The sequence below is a fragment of the Sciurus vulgaris genome (assembly GCF_902686455.1).
Source record: "Sciurus vulgaris genome assembly, chromosome: 10".
Classification (NCBI taxonomy): domain Eukaryota; kingdom Metazoa; phylum Chordata; class Mammalia; order Rodentia; family Sciuridae; genus Sciurus; species Sciurus vulgaris.
Window position 1 is genome coordinate 123518556 of NC_136470.1, and position 24950 is coordinate 123543505.

A 24950-nucleotide genomic window follows, 5' to 3' on the forward strand; every position below is an offset into this window, starting at 1 on the left:
GTAATAAAATCAGAAAATTTAACATTGGTCCACCAGGTTTACTATTTTCCATAGTTCTTATTCAGATTTCATCAAAAGGCTTTAATAAAGTCCTTTGTAGCTTTTTTAAAATTAAAATTTTTTTTTTTTTTTTTTTTTCTGGCCATGATCCAGCCCAGGTTTAAGAATTGCCTTTAGTTGTCCTGTCTCTTTAGTCTTTAATCTGGGGCAGTTTCTTAGTCTTAATTTGTCTTGTATGACCTAGATATTTTTAAAAACTGACGTCATTAAGGTATCATTTAAGAGCCAAAATACCTACCCAATGTAATCATAGAATTCAATGTTTTTTTTTTTTTTTTTTTTTAAATGTCTAGAGTTGTGAAGCTATTACTATAATCTGGTTTTAGAATCTTTCTCTCACTTCAAAATTATCCTGCCTGTTTACATCAATCCCTACCTGGGCCTACAGAGCTACTGGTAATGTTTCTTTTTCTATAGTCTCCTCATCTGTCTCCTTTCACTTAGTATCATGTTTTAAGAGGTTTAGTCATATTGTGCATGAGTTTATTGCTTTTTATTGCTGAGCTGTGTTCTACTGAATAGTTTCCACATTTATCTGTACCCCAGTTGAGGGACACGGCTTTTGTACTTCTTGGCTCTCATGAATAATGCTACTGTGAACATTTGTGTTTAACTCTTTGGACTGTTACTGTTTTCGTACCAATTTGTATTCGGGGAGGTACAAGTGGGATTGTTGAGTTTTATGAGTGTATATGTAACTTTCTAAGGAACTGCCAAATTGTTTTTCAGAATTAAAGTACTATTTTATGTTGCCATGAGCAGTGTCAAAGGGTGCGGAGTCTCCGTATCCTCACCAACACCTGTAATGTCAAGTGTGAATTTTAGCCAGTTAAGTGGTGTGCAGTGGTATCTCAGTGCAGTTCTAATTTGCATTTCCCTGCTAACTAATCACATTGAGTATTCTTTAATGTACATGTTGGTCATTTGGGCGTCTTCTTTTGTCCATTTTGTAATTGGAATTTTTTTTTTTTTTTTTTTTGATACTGGGGATTGAACCCAGGAATGCTGCTTAACCACAGCCAACCCTTTTTATACTTTAGAGACAGGGTCTCGCTAAGTTGTTTAGGGCCTTGGTAAGTTTCTGAGGCTGGCTTTGAACTCACAATCCTTCTGCCTCAGCCTCCCAAGCTGCTGGGATTCCAGGTGTACGTCACCATGCCTGGTTTGTAATTGGAATTTGGATTTGTTACAGTTCTTCGTGTATTATGAATAGAAAGCCTTTATCAGATGTAATTTGTGTTTTCTCCTGGTCTGTGGCTTGCCTATTTATTTTGAGACAGTGTCTTGCTAGGTTGCCCAGGCTGTCCTCAGACTCTCCATTCTCCCAATGCCTTTTAGTTTCTTAAAGGTGGCTTTTTAAATAAATAAATAAATTATTTATTTATTTATTTATTTATTTATTAAAGGTGGCTTTTAAAGTGCAAAAGTTCTGAATTTTTGAATTCCAACTTGTCAGTATTTTCTTTTGTGAATTTCGCAAGAATTCTTCCTAGAACAAAGTCATGAAGATTTTGCCCAGTGTTTTCTTCATAGAGTTTTATAGGTTTAACTCTTTTACATTAGGTGTGTGATTTCTTTTGAGTTAATTTTTATGGATATTGTGACATAAGGGTTTAAATTCATTCTCAGGTACCAATATTTATTAACTGTTCTTCCCTCATTTGATTGTGTGGCACTGGTCAAAAATCAGTTCATCATAAATGTAAGAATTTGTTTCTGAATTCTCAATTCTTTCATCTATATGCTCTTCCTTACGCAAGAACCACATTGTCTTGATTACTATTGATTGATAGTAGTTTTGAAGTTGAGTAAAGTTTTCTAACTTTGTTGTCCTTAAAAATTGTTCTGGCTGTTCTAGAGTCCTTTCCATTTCCATGTGAATTTTTGTATTAGTTGTTAACTCTACAAAAATTCCTGCTGAGATTTGATAGGAATTGCCTTGAGTCTAGATCAGTTTAATGAGAATTTACATCTTTACATATTGACTGGTCCACTTCATGTAGACAGAATGTTTTTCCATTTTTGCAGGTGGTCTTTAATTTTTTTCAGCAGTATTTTGTAATGTATAACATTCTTGTCTTGCACATCTTTCATTACTTAAGTGTTTTACTCTTTTTTTTTTTTTCTTCCTGAAGTGCTAGGGATTGAATCCAAGGCCTCACTCATGCTAGCAAGCACTCTACCATTGAGTTATATTCCCAGCTCTTTTTTCATGATTTTATCTAGAGATAAGGTCTTGTCAAGTTGCTCAGAGTGGCCTGAGCAACTTGCCTGAAACTCCAGTATGCACCACCTGGCTGGTTTTTTTTTTTTTTTTTTTTTTTTTTTTAAATGCTATTATAAATGGATTTATTTGATTTTGGATTTTTTTTGCAAGTACATAGAGATAAAGTTGATTTTTATTTATTGATTTTTATATCCTACAGCCTGGCTAAACTTGTTTATTAGCTTTTTCATTTCTGGTGTTGAGGATGGAACCCAGGGCCCTGTGCACTCTACCGCCGAGCCCCCCATCCCGTTAGCTCTAATGGGGGTTGTATGTGTGTATTCCTTAGGCTTTCCTTTACACATGATTATGTCTTCTGCAAATAGAGATGGTCTTAGTTTTTTCTAATCTGGACGTGTTTTATTTCTTGCTCATTCTGTCTAGAACCTGCAGTACATTGTTGAATTGAGAGTGGATATTCTTGTTCCTAACCTTAGGGGGAAGCATTCGTTTTCTAACCTTTAAATATGATGTTAATTATTTTTGTTTTTTGTTGTAGATGCCCTTCCTTAGGTTGAGGAAGTTCCTTTCAACTTCTAATTTGTTGAGTGTTTTTATCATAAAGGGGTGTTTAATTTTATGAGAAGCTTTTTCTGCATCTGCAAGATAATGATGTAGCTTTTGTCCTTTAGTCAAATGATATTGTCTAGGATGATGTTAATTGAGTTTTGAATGTTAAACCAACCTTTTATTCCTGTGAGCAGTCCCACTTGGTCAGGTGTATGATCAATTTTGTATGGTGCTGGATTCTGTTTGCTAGTATTTTGATATGTACTTTTGAATTGATATCAATAGAAGATACTGGTCTACAGTTATGACATTTTCTTTTGGTTTTGGAATTTGGTTAACTCACTCTTGAGCAGAAGGTCCACTGTGCGCTGGTTACCACCTTGTCTGAGTGTGGTAAGACAGAACACCCATACACACAAGTTGTATGAAGTGGATTTGTTACTTACAGATAGAAATCAGGAGCCTAGGATTCACTGAGGCCCAGTCCCCAAGGAATTGGAAAGACGTGTGGGTGGGGTGGAGTCCTGACTGCACATGCTCCATCTGCACCACAGCCAAGGGTCCCTGGCAAGCAGTCCACCTGGGCTTATACTCTGGGGCCATGCGATACACTGGGCTAAAGTGTTTAGAAAATCCTATTTCTAGGGACTAGAACAGCCTGAATATCCTGGCCTCCTTATCCCAGGATGTTGCATCTCCAGTACCTTCGACAGTTATTCCTGATCATTACAAGTGAGAAAGTGGGGAGAACTGGGTTGGTCTGAGACTGGGCTTAGCTGCCCTGCTACCTCCTCTCCTGTTGGCCTAGAAGAACTTGTATTGACATGCATTTTGTTAGTTAATTGGTTAATTGGGGATGGGGTGGGGGTTGATTTCATGCTGAGCACTTGCTCTACCACTAACCCACACCACCAACCCCTAATTCTTTAAATGTTTGGTAAAATCCCCCAGTGAAGCCATCTGGTCCTTGACTTTTCCTTGTAGGTATTTTTTCCCCCAGTCTCTGTTTGTTACAGGTTTACCAGATTTTCTTCTACTTTTTCACTCAGCTTTAGTAGTTTTTGTCTTTCTAGGAATTAGTCCATTTCATCTCAGTGATGTAATGTGTTGCCGTACGATGGTTGATATATTTTCTTGAGATTTTATTTCTGTGGTGATGCGTCCTCTCATTTCTAGCTTTAGTAACATGAGGTTTTCTTTTCCCTCCCCCTTTTACCCTCCCTTTTGTCTATTTAAAGGTTTATCAATTTTGATCTTTTCAGTGATCCAACCTTTTTAATCTATTTTTTCTATGTTCTCAGTTTCATTTCTGCTCTGATTATTTTCTTCTTCCTCCTTCCTTTTGTCTAGTCTGTTAAGGTAGAAGCCTAGGTTATTGATCTGATCCTTTCCTAATATGTGTATTTATAGCTATATCCTTATTAATCTTTTTGTTCATTAGTAGAACTGGAGTGCTAGGTCTCAAGCTCTTGTACGGCTATTTGTCCCTTCAGTTCTATCAACTTTGGTGTCGTATATTTTGCGGCTCTGTTGGGTGCATATATATATATATATATATATATATAACTTCAAAAAAGAAAAAGCATGGTTTCTGCTCAAAAGTCTAAAACAGAATGGACATCTGAACGTCGTAACAATAATGGGAAGAACTAAGTGCTAATATTTAAGAGAAAGGATGCATATATTTTTGTAATTGTGTTTTCTAGGTGCATTGAACCTTTGTTGGTATGTAACATCCTTGTTAAGTTTTTTGATTTAATCTGCTTTGTCTGACAATAATATAGCCACCATGGCTCTATTTTTTGTTACCCTTTGCATAGGACACATATTTTTTTCTCATTATTTTTAGTCTTTTTGCATCTTTTTATCTAAACTGGAACTCTTTTTCTTTTAGGTATTATCTCAGGCTTACATTAATGCCTAGTAGTATACTTTATTAAAGCTGGACTTAATTTTGCAAAAATCTGTATAGTTAGAGGAATTTGAAGTTGAATTTTTAAAAATTATTTTTAGTTATACATGACAGAAGAACGTATTTTGACATATCAAACATGGAGTGTAACTTCCCATTTTTGTGGTTGTACATGATGTGGAGTTTTGGTTACATATTCATATATGAACATAGGAAAGTTATGTCTGATTGATTCTACTGTCTTTCCTATTCCCATCCCCCGACCCTTCATTCCCCTTTGACTAATTCAGTGAAGTTCTGTGTGCATGCACGCGTGCATGTGTCTATGTGTCCCTCTGGCTTGTTGTGCATTAGCATCCACATTTTACTTTTGGTTTTTTGGGACTGGCCTACTTCACATAGCATGATAATCTCCAGTTCCATCTATTTGATGGCAAATGCCATAATTTCATTCTTCTTTATGGTTGAGTAATACTCCATTGTATATACGTACCACATTTTCTTTATCCATTCATCCGTTGAAGGGCACCGAGGTTGGTTCCTAGCTTAGCTATTATGAATTGAACTGCTTTAAACATTGATGTGACCATGTCACTGTAGTGTGCTGATTTTAAGTCCTTTAGGTATATGCCAAGGAGTAGGACAACTGGGTCATATGATGGTTCCATTCCAGGTTTTCTGAGGAATTTGAACTGGAGCTCTTGGAAACAGCACATAGGTTTTTTTGTGAAATCCAATCAGCCAATCTGTTTTTTAACAGCGGAGTATAATCTATTCACATTTAATGTGATTACCAATACAGAAGGATTTACTTCTGCCATTCAGCTATTTGTTTTCTGTATGAAGGATGGTTTTTTGTGCTTAATTTCACCATTGTGGCCTTCTAAAATTTTGGTTTGGTTGTGTCATTTTAATTCACTTCTTTCATTTCTATCACATTTTAAAGTTTCCTTTTCTTAATAGTTACCTTGGTGATTACAATTAAACTAGTTGGAATGAAACCAGATTAGCTTCAGAAGTATAGGAGCATACTGCTTCTATACATCTGCATCCTCTCTTAGGTTGTTATTTTCTAGATTACATCTTTATTCATGATGTACTCATTAATAGATTTATAATTGTTTCATGAATTTGTCTTTTAAATCATATAGGAAAAAATAGAAATGTCATAGACTGAAATATGGCCCTACTGTCTTTTATATTTACCTAGGAAATTATATCTACTAGTGTTTTTTTCTCTCATGGTTTCATATTATTGTAGTTTTTTTTTTTTTATTTCTGACTAAAGAATTCCCTGTAGAATTTCTTGTATGACATGTCAACTGGGAATGAACTCCCTCAGCTTTGTTTATGTGGACATGTCTTATTTTCTCTTTTATTCTTGAAGGCTAGCTTTTCTGGGTACAGAATTCTTAGTTGACAATTTTTTCTTGCAGTACTCTAAATATTTCTTACTGCCTTCTGGCCTACATGGTTAGTCTTATTGAAGATTCCCTGTATGTGATAAGTTGCTCCTGTTTCACTAATTTCAAAATTTTCTCCTTGTGTTTGGGTTTGAGTTTGACTATAATATGTCTCACTATGAATGTCTTTGAGTTCATCCTACTTGGATTTCATTGAGCTTCTTGTAAGTGTGTATGCATGTCTTTCATCAAATTTGGTAAGATTTTTGCTATTCTTCAAGTATTTTATCGGACTTTTTCTCTTTCTTTTGGGATTCCTAAAATTTGCATGTTGGTATGTCTCTATTCATTTTTCTTTTTTTCCAGTTCCCCAGATTAGATAATTTCAGTAGTTTAATCTTGAAATACTGCAATCTTTTTCTTCTGCCAGTTTGTATCTACTGCTGAAAATTCTAGTGAATTTTTCATTTCATTTACACTCCAGAATTTCTAGTTTCTTTTTTATGGTTTTTGGTATTCTCATTTTGTTCAGACATTGTTTTCCTGATTTCCTTGAGTTCATTTTCCTTGGTTTCCTTTAGCCTGTTGAACATATTTAAGATAGTTACTCTAGCATCTATGACTAATAACTTCAGTGTCTGGGTTTCCTTGGGGATAGTTTCTGTCAAATTTTTTTTTTTCCTTGTTGAAGATGGTCACTGAAATTTTAGTTGTCTCTGTGACCAACCAGTGATCTGATACAAATGTCCTGAAATGTCTGTTTCAGAAGGCACACCAGCTTGGAAACTTATTTCTTTGCCTTCTACTGGGGTTGCCATTTGAATTCATTGGAATTGAAACAATGACTGGCCTCCATGCTGGCCCCTAGGCCATCAAAAGCAGTGATTAGCAATCAAAATACACAACCCTTGGGCTGGGGATGTGGCTTAGTGGTGGAATACTTGTCTAACTAGCATGAGGCCCAGAGTTCCATACCCAGTATCTCAAAACAAACAAACAAAAAAACCCCAAAAATACAACCTTAAATTTTGAAGGACAAGGTTCTTATGTCCATCTTGGCACCAGCTAGCCACACCAGGAACATGGGTTGGCAACCTCATAGTTACCTGGTTTACCTCATGGTTTTGGGCTGGGGAATGATAGCAGTTACACCAAATGCAGAAATTCACTAAAATTTACCTGCTGCTTCTTCACATTCTTCCTTGGATTCTGCAAGTGTTCAACTAAATTCCAAAGTTCCAAAATAGTTACTTCAGGCAGTCCCTGTCAGCTCAGTTATAGTTTCAGTCCCAGATTCTTAGAATTTCCTCTTTTGTTTTTGAAGATGTCACTCAACTCTTACGTAGAGCTGGGTGTAGTGGCACATACCTGTCATCCCAGCTACTCAGGAGGTTGAGACAGGAGGATCTCTTGAGCCCAGGCGACATAGCAAGACCTTGTCTCAAACCAGAAATATCCCACAGCTCTATGTAAGGAGCTATTTTTTTTTTAGCTGTATTTAGTGGTTGCTCTAAAGGTTAAATATAAATTTTAAATTATCAATGTACTTCAAGTTAATACTGACTTAATTCTGGTAAAAGGTAGAAATTTTGCTTTAATATAACTTTTCTCCCCTTCATTTGTGCCATTATTGTTATGTATCTCATAAATCCCAAATTACAGTGCATAATTATTACATTATATATTCTTGTATTTTTAAGTCTTGAGAGGATTATATTCATGCAGTACTTTGTATTTAATCATATATTTGCTGTTTTCAGTGCCTTTAATTGTTTCTTGTGGATTTGAATTACTGTCTGGTGTTACTTTTACCTGGAGGGACATCCTGAGCTGGTGTGGGCACTGGTGGCATTCTTAGTAAAGAATGCCTCAGGGCCTGGGGTGGTGGCTCAGTGGTACAGCACTTGCCTAGCACGTGTGAGGCACTGGGTTTGATCCTCAGCACCACATAAAAATAAATAAATAAAATAAAAGTATTGTGTCCATCTACAACTAAAAAAAAAAAAAATGCCTCAGACTCTTAACATTCTTATTTCAAGTTAAGCAGTTTTTAATATGAAAGAACACTTTCCAACTTAAATTTGGTTCATTTCTGGAACCTTGAATGCTAATACTTTTTTTGACCATTTTGTCCAGTTTTGTAGTTGTATTCAAGGGAGAGAATTTTTCAAGCTTTTCACCGTGCTATAGCTGGAAGTGTACCTATCTAACTCGTCACTTCTGCAGAGAGTATAGATGACCTTTTGTGCTACAGTTAGCTGTGTTTATAGAGATTGGGCTCAGAGCCAAGGCAGGCTGAAAAGTGGACCCACTTTTCCAAAGCTGTTGGGGCTAGAAGAAGGAAAGGGGTTGAGAGTGGGGCAAGTCGTGATTGGGCTCCGTCACCTTGCCTGTGTCCTCAAGCCCTCACATCCAGTCTTTTTCAAGGAGGTAGCCTGAACTTAACCCTTCAAAATACACTTGACCTTAGGGTCAAGGGCTGGCTCCTCCTATCTCCCCTCCCTGACATTTCCTCTCTGGAATGGGCAGACATTGAAGACTATGTAAAACAGACCTGCCTCGCAGCCTTACCTTGTGACTGCTGGGTGCCCTCTGTGGAGGGTGTGAAGAGCCTCCGAATAGAGGCCAGAGTTCAGGGTAAGTGCTGGCTCTGTTCACTGAGGTTTTTGTTCTTCCAGCTGGCTGTGCATGGACAAGGGTGCTGGGGCTGAGGTGTGTTTGGAACTGGAGCGAGGGCAGCCCGTTCTCTGGTAGCTCATATCCTAGTGAGCTGCCAAGAAGGGGAGAGGAGAGAAGATCTCTGCCCCAGAAAGTATCCTGCTGACTGTCCCACAAGTTGGGGCAGGAAATTGCACACATAATTCTGGAAGAGCTTTACTGAGCAGGTGTCGCCTCCTGCATAAACTCTCTGTGCAGGTGAAACCAAATACTACTGTTTCCTTTATCTTACCACAGGTGAGGCCTTCACACCTCGGTAACCAGATGCCTTTGCCTTTCTCTTTTGACAGAGGAATGTCACGGCATCCGGAGTCGTCCCTCAGATTTCTCTGATCATGGGCCCGTGTGCTGGTGGGGCCGTCTACTCCCCAGCCCTAACAGACTTCACGTTCATGGTGAAGGTAAGAAAGAAGGGCCTGTTTCTGGTGGCCTGTGAGTGTCCTGCAGCCCTTTATCTGCAATAAAAATAATTCCTGACCCAAATCTAGGTTGTTATCTGTGTTCTCGTTGGCATTCAGTGTAGGGATGATAAGGCCTTAGTGGAGAGAAGGTTTTGGCACAAAATCTGTAGCTCGTGGAGTTCACTGGCAGGAGGTGCTCATGTGCTTCAATGGGGGATGATTTTACTTGTTATCTGAATTGAAATGGTTTTCAGATAATTACAGGATCTTGTCCTCTTCCCAGACAGGTGACCCTCTGTTAACTCCTATTCAAAAGGTTTCTCATAGGAGGCATTTTTTTAAATTAGGAAATTGTTTCTGATGTCCCACATTTATTTCTTCAACTATTTGCCATTTTATTTCATTTTTTGTAATGGTTTTGAATAAATTGATCTCTAACTTCATTTTGAGAGGTATATTTTTATTACATGACTTTAATGGAATGACATTTAAAATTATTTGTAAACGAAGCTTTCTTAGACTTAACGTGGGCAATTACCCTTAATCAATTACTTTAAAATCAGCCTCTCCTTCTTAAAATATTAACAAAAATGGGCAGTGAATCCTAAGACAGGAAGGTTGGGGGTGCAGAGTAACAATAACCATTTAACATGAGAGGGCAGTTCTAAGGGAGTATTAATTGGGAAACGCTTCGTTTCTCAAGGGCAGTAGGAATTCAAAAATTTCGAAAGTCCTTGTCCCCTAACCCAGCTGTTCTGCTAGTGTCAGACTGAAAGCAACATAAATGTTCAACAAAAGGGGTGGGTATACAAAATCCAGATGACCAGCTCTTTTGCTCCCTCACACAGCAGAATCTCCTGAACTTTGCCCAGGTGCACACACCTGGCTGCTGCTGCTGCCTTCTCCTGCCACAGGCCCAGAGGTGCAGGAGCAGCTCTCTGGAGACCCTCCCACCCCCTGGCTGTGACATTGCTGAACACAGTTCTCCGTGCCTGGTCGGCAGCCTCACTGACCCTTCCCTCTACTGCTTTACTACTTTCTTTTTATTTTTTTAAAGGGTGGCAAGAATGTGGGAAAGGGGAACTTTGTTCTTTGCAGTGCTGGGGATTGAACCTGGGGCCTTGCATATAGGCAAGTGCTCTGTCACTGGGCTCGCCCCAGTTCCCCTTTACTGCTTCCATTTTCTTCCTTGGTACTGTATCCGTCTATCAGAACTTAATCATGTTCAGGTCTTTTCTGTCTTCAAAAATGAAAGCGGTCCTTGGTAGGTATGGTCTAACTTCCCTTTTTTTTTTTTTTTTTAATTCCTTTTTTTGCAGTGCTGGGGAATGAGCTTGGGGCCTTGCACATGCTAGGCAAATGCTCTACCACTGAGCCACAGCCCCAGCCTCTTTTATTTTATTATGAGACAGGGTCTCGCTGAGTTACCCAGGCTGGCCTTGGACTTGCCATTCTCTTGCCTCAGCCTCCTGTGCTGCTGGAATGACTGCTGTGCGCCTCTGTGCCCACCTTTTTCCTTTTCATGGCCAGTTAACTTTGTCTTCCTGTCCACTAACTGTTTCTCTAAGGTCCTTGGTGACTTCTTGTCACTGTGAATGCTGGTTCATGCTCATCTCCCTCCATCTTTCAGCACCCTTGTTTTCTTATGCTTCCGGAGATGCCTCTGTGACATTTCCCGTCATCTCTGGCCATACCTTCTTGGTTTCCATTATCCAGCTCAGCCTCTAGCTGCTGGGGTCCAAACTGCTTTCCCTTCTCTGCTTTTTTAAAAATCCTAGACTGTTGCATATTCTGCTCACAAAACTTGAGCTAATAACTGTGTTCTTGTCCTGCAACTAATTGTTAGACCTTAATCATTTGACATCTTAAATATTCCATGCGACATCTTTCTAAAAAGGACTCTGAAAGGTAATTGGGAAGTGCAGGTGGGGTGAAGAAACATCATGCATGAATAAGCACTGCAGGAAGAAGCGTCGTGAGGGGCTGGCCTGCTGGTGCCCTGGGATGTTATAAAGCCACAGTGACCAAAATGGCTTCATTAACTTGCAGTGAGTGGACAGATCAAGGGAAGAACAGAATTGAGAAATGGGTCTAAAAATATTGGACATTTAGTTTACAATGAAGGAGATGTTGTTCTGCTTAGGGACACTGATAATACCAGCTTTTGCATCAGGCTGTCACCTGACTCCATGCGCGAGGGTTTATTTCTGGGCTCCTTCCCTCCCATTGATGTGTTCTATCTTGATTATGGTCTCCAAGTAGTAAGTTGTGAAATGAAGAAGCGAGACCTCCACCTTCATTCTTCTTTTTTAAGATCGTTTTGACTATGTGTAGTCCTGCAGAGTCTCATATCGACTTCAGGCTGGGTTTTCCTCTTTCTGCTTAAAACCTTCATTGGGATTTTGATAGGTATTGCCTTGGATCTCTGGGTGACTTTGGGTGATGATGACATTTGAATATCTAGGTGAAGGTTTGTTTGTTTTATTGACCTTTCCAAAGAACTGATCCTTAGTTTTGTTAGCTTTTCCTGTTTTTCTGTTTATCTCAAATCTTTACTATTCCCTTTCTTCTACTAGCCATCGTTAGTTCTTTTTTCTCTCATTCTTCAAGGTGTAAAGTTGGGTTGTTTTGAGACCTTTCTTCTTTTTAATATGTTACAGCTGAGTTTCTCTTTTGGCATTGCTTTCACTGTTCTGGGTTTTCCTATAATGTTTTAAATTTCCATTTGTCTTGAATTTTTAAATTTCCCTTGTGATTTCTTCTTTGACTCATTGATTATTTAAAATTACCTACTTTTCACATGTTATGAATTTTCTGGTTTCCTTCTGTTTTTAGTTGCATTCTATTGTGATTGATTTCACTCTCAGAGTTGATCAAGTGTCGCGTTGTGGCCATACCTGTGGCCTACCATGGGATCACATATTACCTTTAGATGTTACATCTTGTTGGTCTCCTTTAAGCTGAAACAATTTCTCGGACTTTCATCATGATATTGACAGTTTTGAAGGATATAGGTAAATTATTTTGCTCTCCAGCATGGGTTTATCTGATATTTCCTGAGGATTAGATATGGGTTTTGTAGCCGGGTTTGTCTCTGTGTAAGGGATATTGTGTTGTCCTCAGGTTATTCCATCTAGAGTCAAGAGATGCTCATGTTTCCTGCGTGAGCGATGCTACTTTGATAACCAGTTCAAGGTGTTTTTCTGCCCTGTGGAGTTCCTGATTTTCTCTTTGGAACTTAATAGTACTTTTTGGAGAGATGTTTTGAGAACTTGAGAACATTCTACTCTGCATGATACTTTTTCTCCTTGATTGGCTTCTTTTCTAAACTAATCCATACTCTAATTTTTTTTAAAAAAAGTGGTTATCCAGCTCCATAGTGCACTTCCTATCAGTTGGCATTTAAAAAAATTAATTTTTATTACGTTTTACTATATTTTTAAAATTGTAGATGGACATATCTTTGTTTTATTTATTACTTTTTTTTTTGTCATGCTGAGGATTAAACCCATTGCCTTACACTTGCTAGGCAAGCGCTTTGCCACTGAGATATAACCGCAGCCCTCAGTTCTCATTTTACTCTAAGAAAAAGCCCTCCTTTCTTGAAGATGTGTTTATTTCATGTATTATTAATGTGGATTCAAGAATTCCTGTTTTGCCCCATGGTTTATAATCCACCACTGTTGTTTATTTTGATGCTCTCGTATTGTCCTTAACCAGGCCAGGGGGAGCGCTTCAAGCTGGCTCCTGTTCTGCTTTTTTTTATTTTTTATTTTTTAATATTTTAGTTGTAAATGGACACAATATCTTTATTTTCATGTGGCGCTGAGGATGGAACCCATTGCCTTGCACATGCGAGGCAAGTGCTGTACCACTGAGCCCGGGCCCCCACCCCCATTCTGCTTTGATATGTGAATCAAGTTTACAAGTGTACGTTCCTTTCTGGGTAATATGGTTTTTGTTCTTGGAGGAGTTTTTAATTTTCTAAAAGCTTTATTGTTTTGCCTTTTATACCTACCTATATTCATCTGGAATTAGGAGGTTCGACGTAGGAGTCTGTTCCTCTTTTTTTTTTTTTTTTTCCCTCTCTCTCTCCCCAGTGTATTGACCTTGTTGATCTAGAGCCTGTTACAGAAGAGAGCCTCTGTTTCTGCTCTGTGATGCCACGTGTGTCCTGAATCCAGCTCTGGTGGTCGGTGCGCCTGTTCCTATGCCAGTGCCTGTCAGGGTGGCCATAGGAGATGTTGATAACTGGTGGAGCAGGTTGCAGGTTGGCCCACCTTGTTCTCAGGTGAAGTGAGCTGTTTGTGACCCTTCGTGTTTGCATAGGGTGTCTGTGTTGCCTAGGCTGGTGGTCTTGAACTCCTGGGCTCAAGAGATCCTTCTGCCTCAGCTTCCTGAGAAACTGGGTCTATGGGCACATATCACCAAATCTGGCTCTAAACTTCTTGTTTCAACTTTATTGAGACGTAAGATAAACTGTACGTTCTTAAAGTGTTCAGCCTGATGCTTGTATCCATCTGTAAGGCAGTTACCACATGATTCAGGATGACGAACATCCTTCACCTCTAAATTTCTTCGTAATCCATCCTCCTCTGTTTAACATCCTGCTTGTCTAGTAGCCATTGACATACATTCTGTCACTACAGATAAATTCACAACCTTCTGTCACTAGTAAATTGGCATTTTCTAGGATTTTGTATCAACGGAATAGTACAAAATTATATTTTATGTATACGAAAATCATAGGGAAAAGTGTGTACTTATTTGTGGGGGGAGTGTTGTCTTCTTTTAGGATAATTATTTAGAGATTCATCTTTTTTTAATAACATTAGTTTATTCATTTATATATTTATGTGGTGCTGAGGATCGAACCCAGTGCCTCACATGTGCTAGGCAAGTGCTCCACCACTGAGCCATGACCCCAGCCCCCGAGAGATTCATCTTTTGATGAACATTTGGGTTGTTTCTAGTTTTTTTTTTTTTTTTTTTTTTCCAATAAACCTTATTTTTTAAGAGAAGTTTAACATTCACAGCAAAATTGAGCAGAAGGCACAAGGTTTCCTGTGTCCTCCCTGCTCTCGCCTTTATGCGAAGCTTCTCCTGCTGTTGCTGCTCCCCACCAGAGCAGTGCAGTTGGTGAACCTGCGCTGACACATCTTTCTCAGTCCACGGTTCATTTCAGGGTTTACTTATGATGTGTTCATTTTGCGGGTTTTGAGAAAAGTATAATACATTTTTCATACAAATAGTTTGACTGCCCTAAAATCCTCTGTGCTCTGCCTGTTCCTACTCTCCCGATCCCTGTTGGCTGCTGTTTTCCTGTCTGTATAGTCTTGCCTTTTCCAGAAGGTCACCTTGTTGGAATCATCTGGTCTGGAGCCTTTTCAGATTGGCTTCTTTCACTTAGTGATGCATGTCTGAGTTTCCACCATGCCTTTTAATGGCTTAGCAGCTCATTTCTTTTTAGTACTGAATAATCATTATTTGGATGCTGGGGGGTTACGTTACCCATTCACCTGCCAGAGGACACCTTGGTACCTTGTAGTAAACCTGGTGTAATTATCCATGTGTAGGTTTTTGAAAACATAAGTTTTCAGCTAATTTGGGTAAATACCAAGGAGTGCAATTCCTGAATCATATGTTAAAAAAATACATTTAGTTTTGTAAGAAGCTGCCAAACTGTTTTCCAGAGTGACCACACCTTTTACATTCCCACCAGAAATGACTGATAATTCCTGTTATTCCACATCCTCACCAGCATTTGGCATTGTCGGAGTTCTGGGTTTTAGCCATTCTACTGGGTGTGCCCTGATATCTTATTTAAAATTACAATTCCCTGCTGATGGACGGTGTGTGGCATCTTCTCATGATTGTTTGGCATCTGTATATTTTCTTTGGGGAGCTATCTGTTCAGATCTCTGGCCTGTTTGTTTAAATAGATTGTGTTCTTGTTGAGTTTTATGTGTTCTTTCTGTATTCTGGGTAATAGTTCTTTAGTTGATGTTTCTTTTGCATTTGCTTTGTTGCAGTCAGTGGTTTGTCTTTTCATTGTCTTGATAGTATCTTTCTCAGAACAGAACATTTTAATTTTAACAGGTACAACTTATTTCTTTCATGATTATGCCCTTGGTGTTCTTTTAAAAAGTCACTACCCTAGGGGCTGGGGTTGTAGCTCAGTAGTAGAGTACTCACCTAGCATGTGTGAGGCACTGGGTTTGATCCACAGAAAAATAAGTAAATAAAATAAAGGCATAGTGTCCATCTACAATTAAAATAAACAAACAAATAAATAAAAATAAAATAATCTTTGTTTGGGAAGTAACTTTTTATCTAAATTTTCTCCTATATTCTGTTCTAGGAGGTGTGTACTTTCTTTACTGTTTATATTTAGGCATTTTGAGTTAATTTTTGTGAAGGGTGTTGAATCTTCTAGACTATTTCCCCCTAGTTTGGATATCCAGTTGCTCCAGACCATAATTTGAAAAGTGCCTCTTTCCGCCAACATATTGCCTTTGCTCCTTTGCAAAGATTCATAGCCTCTGTGTGTTCTTCTGGATTCTCTGTTCTGTTCTGTTTATTCTCAGCCAGCCCTGCAGTGCCCTGGTAACTAGATTGACAGTGTGTTGTGAAATCGTGCCATTCTTCCTGCTCTGCTTCTCCTTCAGTATTATGCTCTTTGGGTGTTTTGCCTCACCATATAAATGTCTAGAATCATTTTTTGATAGCTACAAAATAACCTGAGTTTTTTTTTTTTTTTTTTTTTTTTTTTAATTGGGATTGTACTGGATATGCTGATGAAGTATGGGAGGTATGAAATCTTGACAATCTTAAGTCTTCCAATCTCTGAATGTGGAGTGTCTCTTATTTGTTTTGTAGTTTTTCTCATATAGATTTTATACATATTTGTTAGGTCAATACCTAAGTATTTAATTTTGGTGGCACTAATATAAATGGTATTGTTTTTAATTTCTAATTCCACTTATTAATTTCTGGTATAGGAAAGTGATTTACTTTTGGGTAATGACCTTGTACCTTGAAACCCCGCTCTGAGTACTGGGATTGAACCCAGGGGTGCTCCCACTGAGCCCTTTTGTTTGTTTTATTTTGAGGCAGTTCTGATTTGCCCACCTGGCCCCAAACTTGCAATCCTCCTTTCTCAGCTTCCTGTGTTGCTGTGATTACAGGTGCCTGGCCCTTTTGTGGTTAATTGAGCATTTTATGATTCCATTTTCTCTCCTTTATTAGCACATTTGTTACTTTTTTTTTTTTTTTTTTTTTTTTAACTTTACTGGTTAGCTTCGAGTTTGCAATATATATTTGCAACTAACCCAAGTTCACTTTCAAATAACACATACCACTCCTGGGTAGCAGTAGTGCACAGTTGTTCTTTCCTCCCAGCTCTTGGGTCTTTGCTGTGATTCATTTTCTCTGTACGCATGTGTATGTGTATATATACATATATAATTGAACATATTGTTGCTGTTATTTTGAACAAATTATGTTAGATCAACTAAGCATAAAAAATATAATTTTATCTTCATTTATTCCTTATCTGATAGTCTTCCTTTATGTACATCCAAGTTTCGACCTTTTATCATTTCCCTTCAGAAAGATATTCTAAGTAATTTAACATTTCTTGAAAGGCAGATCTACTAACAATAGTTTCCATCACTATTTTGCTTGTTAAAGAAAGTGTTTAAAAAAATTTTTTTTTTTTTGGTGGGTGGACACAGTATCTTTCTTTCATTTATTTATTTTTTATGTGGTGCTGAGGATGAATCCAGTGCTTCACACATGCTAGGCAGCTGCTCTACCACTGGGCCACAAACCCAGCCCCTTAGAAAGTCTTTATCCTTTACTTTTAAAAGATGATTTTGTAGGGTACAGAATTCTAAGTCAGCGAGTTTTTTTTTAAGACTTTAAATATTTATTCTCTTCTTGCTTGCATGGTTTCTGCAGAGATGTGGGATGTTCTTCCTCTTTGCTCCTCTGTAGCTAAATTGTTTTTTCCCCTCTGCTTTCCTTTAGGATTTTCTCCTTATCTTTGATTTTTCTGTAGTTGAAGAATGGTGTGCCTGGGTGTGATTGTTGACATTTATCTCGTTTCACACTGAGTTTACTAGATCTGGGTTTGGTGTCTGACAATTTAGAGAGATTCTTGGTCATTGTTTCTCAACATTCCGTTCTTTTCTCTTTTCTCTTGAAGTTTCCAGTATGTGCATGTTACGGTTCTGGAATATTCTGTTGGTTTTTTTTCCCCTAAGATTTTTTTCCTTTTTGCTTTTCAATTTTGATTTTCAGTTTTCCTCTTTGCTGCTGTTTTCACTGAGGTATCCTCACATCGAGATCCATTCTCAGAGTAATAAGCACATCAGAGCACTCTTTTCTGTGATAGTGTTTTTGACCTCAGGTATTTCTTTTTGGTTCTTTCTTAGAATTTTCATTTCTCTACTTACACTGTGCATCTGTTCTTGCATGTGTTGTACCCATGCTTAGTGTTTTAATGTAGTTTTAAATTCCTGGTCTGATAATTCCAACACCCTTGTCATGTCTGATTCTGGTTACGATCTGTCTTTTTAGACTACTTCTGCCTTTTGGCGATCTTTTGGTTTTCTTGATAACTGGCCATGATACACTGAGTGGAAAAAAAATCTATTATCAATATGCCTTGAGGAACATGGTGGTAAGGTGGGGGTGGGGGAGCATTCTGTAGTCCTATAGTAGAGCTATCTTCCAGTGACCCTGAGCCTTGGATTGTGAACCCCATGTGTTTCTCAGTCCCCTCTCTCTCGCCCTATCCTGGTCCTGGTTTGGGGTGGAGTTGGATATTTTCTTTCCTTGGGTCAGTGATCTCGATAAATCTCCAGCTGGTTAGACTGTAGTTAATGGTGTCTCCTGAGGGCAGACCTTGTTAAGAGGAACAGAATGCTCTGCTGGCCGTTTCAGAATGATCCTTTGTCCCCTCCCCTTACCAGAAGCAGCAGGATTATTTTCACTAATAGTTACTGAGACCCTGGGCAAATTGCTGAAGGTAAAATCTTCAAGACCAAAACCTCAGTGACTGGGCCCTCTTGGGCTTTCCATCTGTCCGATTATCTGCTGAGCCTCTGGTAGCTTGCCAGTTAAGGTCACGTTTCCCTCCATGGCCTGGCTCCCGGGAAGTTTGGACTTGGAATTTCTGCTCTGGCAAGCCTCAGTTTGCCTGCCTGTCTCAGTTTTGGAGTGGTTTGCCTTGTGATTCCATCTCTCTGATGGATCTAAGAACTGTTGATTTTCCAGTTTGTTCAGCTTTTTACTAGTTAAAAAAAATTTCTGGGTCCAGCTTCTTACTTGCTGACTGGCCAGTCTCAGTTTTGTAACTGTTCATACTGCTGCTCTGAACATTTGTTTAGAAATTTGGTGGTATTGGTGAGATCTTTCTAGCAAGGTTCCAAACAAAGGAACCACAAAAGACTGATACAGTACAGGTAGCAGACTAAGGATGAACCTTAGTTTGCAGAATGTCACTTGGCTGAGCACAGTAGCTCACACCCGTAACCCCAGTTACTCTGGAGGCTGAGGCCGGAGGAGCTATGTTCAAGGCCAACCTGGGCACACTGGTCACACCCGTCTCTAAATAAAAATAAAAAGGGCTGGGGATGTGGCTCAGTGGTAGAGCACCCCTGGCTTCAATCCCCAGTACCAACAAACACAAAAACAAATCCCAGCAACAAAAAATCCTGTCCATTAAAAAGATGGGCAAAGAAAATGAACAGTCAGTTCAGAGATGACTGTAGTAAAATATTTATTGTAGAATTGCTTATTTAATAAAATATTGAAAACAAGTGTCCATCTGTAGGTGACAGTTCAATTATGATACATGTCCTAATATATTGATCTAAATAAAGATCTTCAAGCTATAGTACTGTGGTTTAAAAAGAAAACAGATTTGGGCATATCATAGCTATGACACTGTTTGTGTTATAAATGAAAAAGATACTATGTAAGAAAGAAAATGTGTTAGTGTTACCAGCATCCTAGGCCTGAGGCCTGACTCTGCCCCTGTGTGCCCCCCCAACCCTCTGCCAAAGGAAAACAACAACAAAACACCACCAGATCCTGTCATTTGCCTCAAACACCAAGCTGAAAAAGTAATGGTGAAAAAGCAGGAAAGGAACTTTAATCAATATCAATATTCCATATTAGGAAGGCAAAGTGAGTTCCAGCATCTCAGCCCTGTCTTTGGGTGCTGATGTGAGTTTGAGATTTAAATAGAGGAAAAATTGGGATGGGGGCCGAGAGGCATGAATTATCCAGCAGTCTTCATCCAGCTGTGGCCTGGTTGATCTTTCTCTCAGCTCTGCTTCCGCAAGGTGGCTTGAGAGACGTCTTTATCGCTGGAGGGGCAGCTTCCTCTTGTTGCTCAGGATGTTTATCCAACTGGAAGGGGGCAGCTCAGTTCCCATGAGACAATTGCTCCTGCTGTTCCTGGAAGGTGTGGGTCAGTGCCTGAAGGCTTCTAGGCCCCACTGCAGGGGTCTGTAACAGGATGCTGCATACGAAAGGGTTGAGAAAGGTTTAGGGCAAGTAAACTTTGCATTGCTAGTTTTTAGATGAATACTCCTTAAGTGATTAACATGTCTATGCCCGGAGTTCAGCAGGGGCCTGACCCACAGTTTAAGGTAAGAAAGGAGGCACGTAGAAAATAGTGGTGCCCAGAGCTTTATCCTGCTTCCGGCGGCCCATTGTGCATATGCAGGCCTAAATGCAGAGTCACTGCCTTCAGCAAAGGCAGTTTTTCTAAATCCCTGTTGTATTATAAAATAAGAGGGCAGGTATATGTGTGTGTGTGTATTTATATATATATATATATATATATATATATATAAATACACACACAAATGCTCACATGTACATGGGGGGAAGGAGATTGGAGGCTTAGAAACAGGCCTGGACTTTCTTTGTCCCTCCTTTCTTCCCTCTCTTCTCTCTCCCACATCCCCCCCCCCCCCCCCCCCCCGCAGTTCTAGGCAGATGCTCTCCCACTGAGTTATGTCCCCAGACCTTTTTATTTTGATCCAAGTTCTCATTGAGTTGCTCAGGCTGACCTCCAACTTGAGATCCTCCTGCCTCAGCCTCCTAAATAGCTGGCATTACAGGCTGGCATCACTGCACTGGGCTTAGACTTACTTTGCACTGTATTCCCTATTCTCGTGTTTACCTTTTTTATAGTAAACCCTTTATTATCTATATCTTAGAAACTAAAAATTAAAAACCTGTCCTGCTCTAAGTCCAAAGTATTGATTATCAGTGTCTTTAAGTGTCTTCACTTAAAGTGAGTGGTTGCATACTATCCTGGGGGCCTCAGTTTCCTCAGATGTACATGGGGGTGATATGGTACCTCAATTTTACTGACATAGTCCTGTGAAGTGCTTAGAAAAGCACTTGGTTCTCCTGTTAATGTGTTCTTTGAATGAATGACCCTAAGGTGTTTGTCACACTGTGAGTTAATTTGCTGAGACAGAACCGAGCAACAGAGATTAAAACGGATCAGATGAGGAGGCGTGGAAAAGGCGAGTCAGTCTGGATGGGTCTCTGCTCCCAGCCTTGTTCTGCCGCATCACCTCTATCTTCCCTGAATTTATCTGCTTTGCTGAGTGAACTTCAACATCTGAACTGCTCTGGTGATCAGAGATTGATAGTTCTGGGAATCTGATTTCAGGACACCTCCTACCTGTTTATCACTGGCCCTGATGTTGTGAAGTCTGTCACCAATGAAGATGTCACCCAGGAGGAGCTCGGTGGTGCCAAGACCCACACCACCATGTCAGGTGAGAGGCCCGAGGGTGGGCTTACTATACAGCAGGCAGCCAGGGGAGGGCATTGGCAAAGGGAATGGCGACAGATTTCTAAAAATGTCGTGTACTTGGCTGGAGTGACTTGGGAAGACTGTAATACGGGGTGTTGCCTGCAGGCATGAGACCAGGGCTGGGTATTATCAATGCTTTTGTGTAATTATCTTTTGGTGTGTGCTGGGATGGAACCCAGGCCCTCCCACACACAGGGTAGTGCTCCACCACTGGGCCACACCCAAGTGCCTGCCTCGCTGTTCTTTAATTTTAAAACTAATTGTTGGAATGGTGGTCATAAGTGTGATTTATGAATGTGCAGCTGAGCTTTTAATGAAAAGATGAGTTACTCCAAAGTTGGAGAACGTCTGGAGAGGAGAGTGTTTTGCCGATTCCCGTTGGCCACGTATGGTCTTCATGTTGCTGCGTGACCCATGTGTTTATGAATTTGCTCATAGTTCTTCACCCCTGTGGGGTTACTTCCACTCCTGCCGAGTTTAAAATGTGTGACGATTCTGTGCTTTGGCATTGAAACCAAAAGTTTTTGTTGGTCTAGAAAGGCCCAGAATGGAGAGCAGGACATGATTCTGATATTAGGGAAGATGTGTTACCTCAGGGCATAGTTGGCACTTTCTCACTGGGGCATAAAATATGTTAATTCTTGGTGATGTTTTTGGTTTGATAAAATACGCTGTTTATTCTTAATTTCAGTAGTATTTCATGTTATGGTCCAAAATGTAGAAAATACAGTAGTAAAGATAGGAATTCCATCGACCACAAATAATCACCATTGAGTGTTTGCTGATACTTCTGACATCTTTTCAGGCCCGTGAATGTGAACACATATATGTGCATCCAAACAGGTGGATGCACATTCTGCTATAGCCTGTTTTTTCACTTGATAGCTTACAGTAATGAAGTTCTGACCATGACATTGGATTTTCTTTGCAACATGATTTTAGGAAATTTTTTGTTTTTTAAGGGCAGTATGTGTTGATCTTTCTGGGCCTGAGCCTCCTTTTTTGTGGTGGAGGGGCTATTGGGGATTGAACTCAGGGGCACTTGACCACTGAGCCACATTCCCAGCCCTATTTTGTATTTTATTTAGAGACAGGGTCTCACTTTTGCTAAGGCTGGCTTTGAACTTGCGTTCCTCCTGCCTCAGCCTCCTGAGCTTCTGGGATTACAGGCATGTGCCACCCACCTGGCTAGGCCTGAGCCTCTTTGGTGGACTGTGTCGCACATACCTGATCCTGTATCCCCTAAGCAAGGCCTCAGAGATGCTCTGTACATCGGACTTCCATCTTGTCTCCTTTCTAGGCATTTGACCAAAGAAGTGTGCCGTGTTTTTGTTGTTGTTTTTTTTTTTAAAGCGTTCAAAGTTGTTTGGAAAATTTCCATTACCTGCAGAAGGAACTGTCCCATTAGTACTCCCACCCCACTGCACCCCATGTTCCCTGCCCCCAGGCAAAACGGCCACCTGTCCACTTTCTGTTTCTGTGGGTTTGCCTATTTTGGACATTTCGTATAAATGGAATCCTATAACATGTCCTCTTTCGGGACTAGTGTCTTGCTTAGCATCAGTTTTTTAAGGTTTATCCATTTTGTATCATGAGTCAGTATTTCATTCTTTTTTATGACTGAATAATATTCTAGTGAATATTTTTGCAGTGCTGGGACTAGAATGTGGGACCTCGTGCATGCTAGGCAAGTGTTCCAGATACATCTCCAGCCCTGCCATATTTTATTGTCTGTTGATCAGCTAATGGACGTTTGGGTTGTTCCGCTTTTTCTGCTCTCCTAGGTATACTACTAAAATATTTTTGTGTGAATGTATGTTTTCATTTCTCTTTGATACAAATCTAGATAGAGGATTTCTGGGTGAGATGATAACACCATGTTTAACTTTTGAGGAATTGCCAGACTCTCTTTCAAAGTGCTTGCACTAATTTATAAATACTTCTTGGCTGAAACAGTTTTGTTATGTTGAAAACACTTTTTATCCATTGGGCGTCTGTGTGGGAAGCGTTGTCCTAGGGGCTGGGAATGCATCTGTGTCAGAACAACAACAAATCCTGCCAGTATGGGGCTTGTATTTTAGTAGAGTAGATAGATAATGACAAACATTATCAATAAGTACATCATATAGTATGTCAGAAGGCGATACATACTGTGGAAAAGTAGAACAGGGCAAAGGGAGTTGGGATTGCTGAAGTTTCAGGTGGGGTGCATAGGGTAGGCTTCCCTGTGAGGGCAATGGTTGAGTAGATGGAAGTTCACTCTGGGTGTCTAGGGAGGAGCATTGCAGGCAGCTGGAATAGTCAGTGCAAAGGCCCTGGGGTAGGGGTGTGACTATTCAGTGGACATCAAGAAGTAGAGACATGATATGATTTCACCTAAAGCCCTCTCTGGCTGCTGTGTGGACAGGAGACTGTAGGGGCAGTGGTGGAAGCAGGGAGTCTGGCAAGGCCAACCCGAGAACCCTCAGTCACTTTCTGCATTGCATCCACGGCCTTGTTTGCTGGTCTTTATTTCAGAACTTTCCTCAGGAACAATGGCTCTATCCCTCGCTAGTTCAGGTAGTCCTCTCCTTCCCCTTCACCATCGTTGAGCACGTCCTGGGCCAGGCACTGGCCTTGCCAGGGGATGGCAGCAGTGGGATGCCATCACAGGGACCAGGACAAGGCGGGTGGCGGGAAAGGTGTGAAGAGCCCCACGCGCAGGAGGTGACAGGCGCAGGGACCGGTGGAGGGACGTGTGGAGCACGGAGCCGGCTGCGCTCACTGGGCAGCTCAGGCGCAGGTCCGAGGCGCAGTGTCCGGTCCTCAGCCAGTGGCATGGTCTGCTGAGAGCCCCAGGGAGGGCACCGGGCGGGCAGCCGCCCCTCGCTGACGGCCGCCGGCCCCCACCTCCGTTTCCTAGGCGTGGCCCACAGAGCTTTCGAGAACGACGTGGACGCCCTGTGCAGCCTGCGGGAGTTCTTCAACTACCTGCCGCTCAGCAACCGGGACCCTGCTCCCGTCCGGGAGTGCCACGATCGCAGGTGGGTGGTGGGCCGGCGCCCTGGGCTCCACCCTGGGCTCAGCCTTGGGCTCGACCTTGGGCTCGACCTTGGGCTCGGCCTTGGGCTCGGCCTTGGGCTCGACCTTGGGCTCGGCCTTGGGCTTCACCTTGTCTCGACCTCCTCTGTCCTGGCGGCTCCAGGGAGAGGCCATGAGCGTGGTGAGTGCGGCTTCTAGGCGGTGGCGCCTCTGGGTCCAGCAGCAGAGAGGGGTCTGACAGCCTGCATCTTGGTGGTCTGATGGGTACCTCACAGGGGTGGGGACCATGCATTTGCTTTTAAGAGACACTTGAGTTGTCCCCGCGGGTTGGGAAAAGATTTTTTTTTTTTTTTTTTTTTTGTTGTGACATGAAATAAATAAACATGAAGGTCGCAAACAGCTGGCCCCAGGAACTCATCCCTGTGCACTGTCCTTGCCAGAGGCCGGCGAGTCCTGGCGAGTCCTGGAGAAGGGCCTGCCGCTGGCCACCTAGCAAAGCCCTTTGTTCCCTCTTGCTCTGGGGTCGCAGCTGGACATGGGGGAAGTCCTCAGCAGGTGAGGCAGAGCAGGGAACTGCTGCTCCCCGCCTGTCCCCGTTTCCTCCGTGGGTTGGAACTGCCTGCTCAGTGGATAGGGTCTGGAGTCGGCGGGTAGAGGCTGTTTTTAGACATTACCCTGTGGCTTGGACCTGAGCTCCATCTGTGGGGCCTGGCATAGGCCAGGGGCGACCTGAGGTCATGTCCCAGGCCCCACTGAGGCCTACGTGGGTAGTCCTAGAGGGAAGGGTTGCTGAGGGCCTAGAAACTAA

At 40.9% G+C, this 24950-nt stretch overlaps 1 protein-coding gene across 2 annotated transcripts in view; it reads left to right on the forward strand.

Annotated features, from left to right (window-relative positions):
* The window catches only part of PCCB (propionyl-CoA carboxylase subunit beta), a 53422-nt gene that overhangs the window by 11373 nt on the left and 17099 nt on the right, over window positions 1-24950 (forward strand). For both annotated transcript variants that reach the window (XM_079101332.1, XM_079101331.1), the window contains exons 6-8: window positions 9160-9270; window positions 20975-21083; window positions 24024-24144. In XM_079101332.1, the coding sequence (XP_078957458.1) occupies window positions 9160-9270; window positions 20975-21083; window positions 24024-24144 (341 nt within the window). The remainder of the gene's footprint in view (window positions 1-9159; window positions 9271-20974; window positions 21084-24023; window positions 24145-24950) is intronic.